This window comes from Sinocyclocheilus anshuiensis, unplaced genomic scaffold (assembly GCF_001515605.1).
Source record: "Sinocyclocheilus anshuiensis isolate Anshui unplaced genomic scaffold, SAMN03320099.WGS_v1.1 scaffold1554, whole genome shotgun sequence".
Lineage (NCBI taxonomy): Eukaryota > Metazoa > Chordata > Actinopteri > Cypriniformes > Cyprinidae > Sinocyclocheilus > Sinocyclocheilus anshuiensis.
In genome coordinates, this window is record NW_015547711.1 from 299,488 (window position 1) to 307,011 (window position 7,524).

Consider the following 7,524-nt stretch of genomic DNA (forward strand, 5'->3'; position numbering starts at 1 on the left):
CTCAGCGTGCTTCATGCCCAGACACGAGAGGCAGCGATCGTGACCATCACCCGGTGCCAGGTAACGACCGCACCCAGAAACGCACGGGTGAAACGGCATCCTTATAAGGACGATCCGTCGTCTTTATAAAGACGCACCCGTGGAGCTCTTTTACAGAAATTTGCTCTTTAGGAAATGCTCTTTTAGTGCTGAGGCGTACAGGGGAGATGGCCGCTTGCAACACGACAGGGGGTAGTGCAGCCTGAAGTGCGCAACCCACTCGACACTGGAACGACCACCGCTGAAGCGCCGTCCTGGTATGCATTGCACCTGCTGCCTTATTATACTCACGCTGTGATCAGCGGCAGCTTGATGTGCATTGGCTCATTTAGTTTACACTCGAAGTAGATTGGTCTATCGAAGCGATATCCCAATTCGTCGGTCACCGACGTGACTCGGAGTGACCGACTGAAAGGGAACTGACCCTTATGCTATTCCAAACCCAAATCACTTTCTCTCTTCTGTAAACCACAAAAGGAGATGTTATGCCAAATTTTCATGCTGCTCTTTTCCATACAATGAAAATTAATGGTGACCAGGAGCTGTCAAGCACCAAAAAGGACAACAGGGAGCATAAATGTATCATAACACTAGTTCATATAACTTGTGTGCTCTATTTCTAGCCTTTTAAAATCTATTTGGGATTTTTTTACAGTGCTTTGTGTCATTTTCATTTTTGTGTCTCATGGTATCATTCACTTTCATATGGAAAACAGTCAACATTCCGCTGAAATTCTCTCACTTTTCATTCAGGTTTGAAGCGCTAACAGAGTGAGTACATTTCATTTTCGTGCAAACTATTCCTTTAAAATGGTGAACTTTTGAGTTAACATGGTTATCGGGTGAGTGCAGTTGTATATCATTTCACTGTTTGAGTCATTTACCATCAGGACTTTCTTTCGATTTGTTTCTTCTCCAGAATTCAACCTCTTGCTGTTGTTCCTCTGGAAGAAAACGAAAAAGTTAATTAAATGCCAGTTGATATATGGTATATGTATATGACACAAGAGTTACTTCAAATGGCAAAATACATACTTTCTCTAAGGCCAGGCACAAGTTTGAAAATGACTTCTTCTAGAGTGTTGTCCAGCCTTTGGAGAAAACAAATACACAGAAATGTGAGGAACCAGAACACGATGAGAGCCATGCTAATGTCCCTGTCACATCTGTTAGCAGGTTCAGGCTAATTCTGCTCTAAGGTCTTATTATCATGTTATCATTCTATCTGGTGTTGTGGTGGAGATGCATCACTGGTGTGGAGAGGCAATCCTGTGCAAAGACAGTCTCACAGCTGACACTCTGGCTCCAGAAAACAGTCCGGCTGTTGCTTGGAATGCCTCCCAACCAGGATCAAATTCACTGCCACTCAATGACCCAACACTGCTCAAAACCGGTCAACTGTGGACAACAAAAAATCTCTCAGATCTATTATGGGAAAGCTCTTAGATTGTGTTCCAGATTTCGTTAAAATCAAATAGATTAATCTCATGAATCCTTATGGCTTATATTGTGTGCGCTACAATGCTACACTAAGGCCCAATCCCAATTCTATTTTATACCCCTTCCCCTTCCCCTACCCCTCCGCCTACCCCTTCCCCTTGAAACAGTTAATGCGCTGCTTACTGAAACACACACACACACACACCCAGGAGAAAAGAAACTGGTCAACGCTGCCCCACGACTTTTATTAATAACGGTTTAAATACTGAATCGCTACATTATATTTTCCAGCACCGAGAGGATAAAATTGCTGTTTTTGAAGTAAACTCACTCTAAAAAGAGAAACGCACAGACGCGCATACATGCAACTTTACTTTTCGTTAAAATCTTCCTCCAACCAAAAGAGAATCGAGACACCCCTTCACGTGAACGCGAGAAACGGAGGGGTAGGGGAAAGGGGAAGGGGTAGAATTGGGATTGGGCCTAAATCTGATCCCTGACCACTTGAAGCAGATTTTGACTTAGTAGTAGGATATCATGGATCAGTGCGGTTTACCTTAACATCTCCAAGGGATTCGTTTCATGAACCTGGATACCACATCTTGGGCAATCATTGCTGTCCTCAAAATGCTGGACTATGCAGCTTTTACAAACTACACAAAAAAAAGACGAAATTATACTTAAATAACAGTAAAAATCTGTGAAATTTACAGAAAAAAAAAACAAAAACCGCAGCTGTGGCTGCCAAAACTTCAATGTAAAAATACAGTAGCAACATTTTTATAAGATGACTATGATTTCATCATCCTATAAGTTATAAGATAGCTTGTTCTTTTTTACTTTTTACTTTTTTTTTTTTTTGACTAAACCATAAATTTCACGTTGCTTTACAGTATTTGAAATGTCCCATTATATTTATTACATATTTTCACTGCATATAGCAAGGGAACTTCCCATTTACCAGTTACATTTTACTGTAACATTTTTACAGTTTCTTATTGTTAAAATTACAATAATTTTTTTTATGTTACATTTCACAGATGATATTCCCTACATCTGCCAGAATGACCACAGACTACAATCTCTTACAAATCTTAGTCTTACAAATTGGCAATTAGATAAAGCTTTTGGCTCTGCTTAGCCAGTGAAACACCTATTATTTTCCACCAGCAAAACCATTGCAACAATCATTACCTTATTGCTCTGTGAATACACATACAAAGCTGTCAACACACACTATATCAAACTGATTTACCTCATAAGTGAGTGGAGGGAAAAGCCACTGCTCAAACATATTACACACTGACATTGATACAAGACACAATCAGGTCATCACTGTGTGGAATAATCAGCTGGGCAGGTGGCTAAAGTACAGTGTATTCTTAAACAAATGCCTAGTACATTCAAGATATGGAATTACTTTTATGGCATTACATTACATATAAGCAAAAACATTTTTTTTAATAAATACCAAATAATAATACATTTTACTATCTAACCTTCTCATGGTTTACATTTAATATGCCACAATCAAACAATAAAGCACAAACTGCAAACTAACTCCATCAAGAAAATATTTTGTGTAAATAGCTTATGCTTGAGGAGAATATCTGTTGTCATGGGGACTGATCTACAGGTGACAGTGTGTTGGTCATGTGTCGTAAAAGTGAGGGAATTGTCACATCTGATGTGCCGTACCAATATAATGCAGAAAGGAAAGTAGGTCACATTCACCTGACAATAAAATGACAATTAATTAACACTAAATCCTGATGTTCACCTACTCTGTGGAAATACATATGTGCCTAATCAAGCATAATGAAATGTCCCTAAATTAATTAACAACAGCAGAAGTGGAATTTATCAGCTAAAATACATGCAACAAACACTGGTCTAAATACCGTATCAGTGAATCAGTCAAGTGACAGGTAGGCACTAAAATACAATAAAAATACAAATAAAATACAAGTTGATTGGACACATTGATTCATATATTAAACATTTAACAATTACAGATATGGAAAGTTATTTCTTTATTCTGCTACCCTAACTCTCAATGGATAATTACATTTTATCATTTAAATTTAGCATTGCTTTTTTTTTTTTCTCCACATGCTGTCCGTGACGCTATCAGAACAGATAATTTTTGGGTCAGAGCCCACCAAAACCACTGCTAAATCATCATTAAAATTTTCATAGACACTGTAGATACTTACAGGTGTGCAGGCACTCTGTCACGGTGGTGGGCTTGATCAAGTACCCTTTACAGATATAACAGGTAATAAAATGGTTGAAGTCCCTCACCAGGTGTTTCCTATGTGATGTCATTGTCAAGTTACCAAAGGAGGGATGAAGTAAAAACAGATGGTGTAAGGATGAAGTGGAATTCAGTTTCAACCACTCTGTGGCTCAACTGCAGTATTCTGCTGAAGGGCCCCTGGCCTTCTCTTCCTTCATGACATCATGGGAAATTGAACATGTCTCTAAGACAGACCTGTGGATGTGGATATAATAATTAGTACTGTCAAACGATTAATGGCATCCAAAATAAGAGTTTGTATATATATATATATATATATATGTATGTATATGTGTGTGTGTACTGTGTATATTTATGTATATATAAAAACATACATATTTTTTAAATATTTATATTCATATATAATTTAGATTATATATAAATATTTAATATATAAACAAAACATTTTTCTTAAATATATACATGCATGTGTGTTTATATACACACGATTAATCATTTGATAGCACTAATAACAATTATGCTTTAATTATAGCAGAATTCTGAAATCATTGGAAGATTTTTATTTTTTACACTTATTGCTTTTTTGAACATTATATCTTTGTGTGTAACATTAGCCTATAATCTTTGTTTGTTAAAGATTCATTCAGTCCTTACGGTGTCTGCAATCATACTCTCCGAGTATGGACTTCTTTTTAATTTCTTATTTAGTCACCGTTAAAAATCAGTGGTTCTCAATTCCTGTCCTGGCTAACACAAAGTGAATTCCAAACATTTTTACACACTTGAAGAGCACTTTTGGAAGGGGACGCCATTTGTAGGAGTGTTCCAAACGAAAGTGAACACCTCAATCCCTCCATGAAGGGCCCTTTTACTTGTCCGATGGTCACTTCAAGAAAGTTATTTTATCATTTATGGTCATATGACCCAAGGTGGCACGTCCTCGCAATTTTAAAGCTAGATATGGCGGGAGAGTGCGAGGTAACATATAAACAGAATAATTCAAGTTGTTTTTATGTAATATATTGCACACATTTTTTGTCATTGCATTTCATATTAAGTTTAAATAAGTTTCATAAGTAAGAAATGTGTATAATAATAGATGCGTTAGGTAAATGTGACTTGCAGGGTTCAAAGAAGAGATGGCAACTTCTATAGCAGAAAGGGAACACACACAAAGTATATTTTAAACTTCTTTATAAAATGTATTTATTTGTAACATTAACAGCAATAATAAGATAACATTCCAGGTAAAGATAATGAGGAAATTACATTGTCTTTCATTGCTCCCTTTGCAAAGAGCATTCCAAACGGCTTCAGTATGACACGCAAGTGCCCTGCTCCCTCCAAAGTCCCCACATCAAGGGCTCTACCCTTCAGAGTAAGTAGGACATAGGAATGATTGCTTCCGATTGGAATTTGCACATACTTAATTCAGTTCATGGAAATTTTTTCTAATGAGCTGATGATCTGAATCAGGCGTGTTAGACAGACATACAAAAAGTGCAGAGTAGTGGGTCGCCAGGACTGGAATGGAGAACCACTGTTCTCTATATAGTATGAATATTCACCACGTTGTCATTATCATAGTCATGTGACTTTCAGCCATAGTCAAGGGCACTCTGGAGTGAGAACGATCATGGCCGCCATACTGAAGGGTCATTCTAAACTGAAGTACTCAAAACTGGCCACTTCAAAGGGCCCTTCAGAATGAAGGATTTCGAAGGGTACAGCTGATGAACACTCTGGAGTGAGAACGATCATGGCCACCATACTGAAGGGTCATTCTAAACTGAAGTACTCAAAACTGGCCACTTCAAAAGACCCTTCAGAATGAAGGATTTCGAAGGGTACAGCTGATGAACACTTTGCTCCCATGATACTTTTTGTGCAGGTTTAATTGTGCACCACAAAATAAAATAAAAAAACCTGTACTAGCTGTTGTTTATTCTCACTCTTATTCATGCCAAAAGTACCAGTGGTTTTGGATTTTATACTGACACCTACTGGCCTACTTAAGTAGGTTTATAAAAGCATAGGGAAGCCGTTTTCTTTTCAGGCCTGTTTTTCAGTCTTTTTATGTCTCTACTACTACTACTACTACTACTACTACTACTACTACTACTACTACTACTACTACTACTACTACTACTACTACTACTACTACTACTACTACTACTACTACTACTACTACTACTACTACTACTACTACTACTACTACTACTACTACTACTACTACTACTACTACTACTACTACTACTACTACTACTACATTCATATAATGGTCATTACAGAATTCGGTTTTATATTTTCCTATAGTTTTGGTGGTTTGCTAGTACAGGGAAGGTGGCTACATGTTATCCTTGATCTGTGGTATAAACTATTTGTTTGGACTTGTATTTTTCCATTCATGCTCATTGTGTTAAGGTTGGTAGATCGGTCATATACTGATCCATACTCTGGGCCAGGGGTTCTCAACTCTGGCCCTAGACATCCATTTTTCTGCAGAGATTAGCTCCAACCCTGATTAAACACATGAACAAGCTAATCAAGGTCTTCCTTCAGGATTAGTAGAGACAGAGGCGTCATGCCCATTCAAAGTCAGGGGGTACTACTACTACTACTACTACTACTACTACTACTACTACTACTACACATTCATATAATGGTCATTACAGAATTCGGTTTTATATTTTCCTATAGTTTTGGTGGTTTGTGCTAGTACAGGGAAGGTGGCTACATGTTATCCTTGATCTGTGGTATAAACTATTTGTTTGGACTTGTATTTTTCCATTCATGCTCATTGTGTTAAGGTTGGTAGATCGGTCATATACTGATCCATACTCTGGGCCAGGGGTTCTCAACTCTGGCCCTAGACATCCATTTTTCTGCAGAGATTAGCTCCAACCCTGATTAAACACATGAACAAGCTAATCAAGGTCTTCCTTCAGGATTAGTAGAGACAGAGGCGTCATGCCCATTCAAAGTCAGGGGGCACGTGCCCCCTCAGATTTTTGAGCCAAGTGGATTTAGAATGCAGCTTCCAAAAGACAAAAAAAAAATAAAATAGCCGAATAATATTTTTAATATTTGATATGATCACACATATCGTTCAGTAAAACGATCACATCACCAGCTGCTAAATTCAAATGTGCGTTCGCTGGCTAGCACTGAGCCAGAGACAGACATGTTTGTACAGCGCTGCATTATAACCAATCACACGCGATGCCGTTGAGTTTACGAATGCAATGGCCAATCAGAGGCGTTCAGACGAGTCATCGCCAAAATGCCGGTGACTAAATACCCCTTTCTGGCGAATTCTCTCGTCAGAAACAACAAAGTGCAGACGTGTGTAGGAATTTGTAAGTAAGATACTCATTTTACAGTGTAAACAGCTTAAGTGATTTTAATGGGTGTTTTTGAGAGTGCTTGAACTCTAAACTGAAGTCAGTGAAAATGTTTTTTGATAATGAAAATGTTATTTGCTTTCTTTCTGTACAATGAAAGTGTTATGATTTTAGCCTAACTTACAATGTGTTTATTAAATTCACATTAAATACGAAGTCAAAAATATTTTATGGCATGACACCCTGTTACTTAAAGGGGTCAAATGATGCAATTTCAATTTTTCCTTTCTCTTTGAAGTGTTACAAGCTCTTGGAGCATAAAGAAGATCTGTAAAGTTGCAAAGACTAAAGTCTCAAATCCAAAGAGATATTCTTTATAAAAGTTAAGAGTCAACCACACCTACCTAAAACGGCTCGTTCTAACACGCCCCCACATGTCTA

At 37.7% G+C, this 7,524-nt stretch overlaps 1 protein-coding gene across 1 annotated transcript in view; it reads right to left on the reverse strand.

Moving 5' to 3' along the window:
• LOC107704022 (polycomb group RING finger protein 5-B-like) overlaps positions 1-7,524 on the reverse strand; it is a 20,822-nt gene that overhangs the window by 10,278 nt on the left and 3,020 nt on the right. The window contains exons 2-5 of the mRNA XM_016506855.1: positions 3,696-3,973; positions 2,036-2,132; positions 1,075-1,130; positions 924-983 (exon numbers count right to left, since the gene is read on the reverse strand). Of these exons, the coding sequence (XP_016362341.1) occupies positions 924-983; positions 1,075-1,130; positions 2,036-2,132; positions 3,696-3,807 (325 nt within the window). The 5' untranslated portion in view covers positions 3,808-3,973. The remainder of the gene's footprint in view (positions 1-923; positions 984-1,074; positions 1,131-2,035; positions 2,133-3,695; positions 3,974-7,524) is intronic.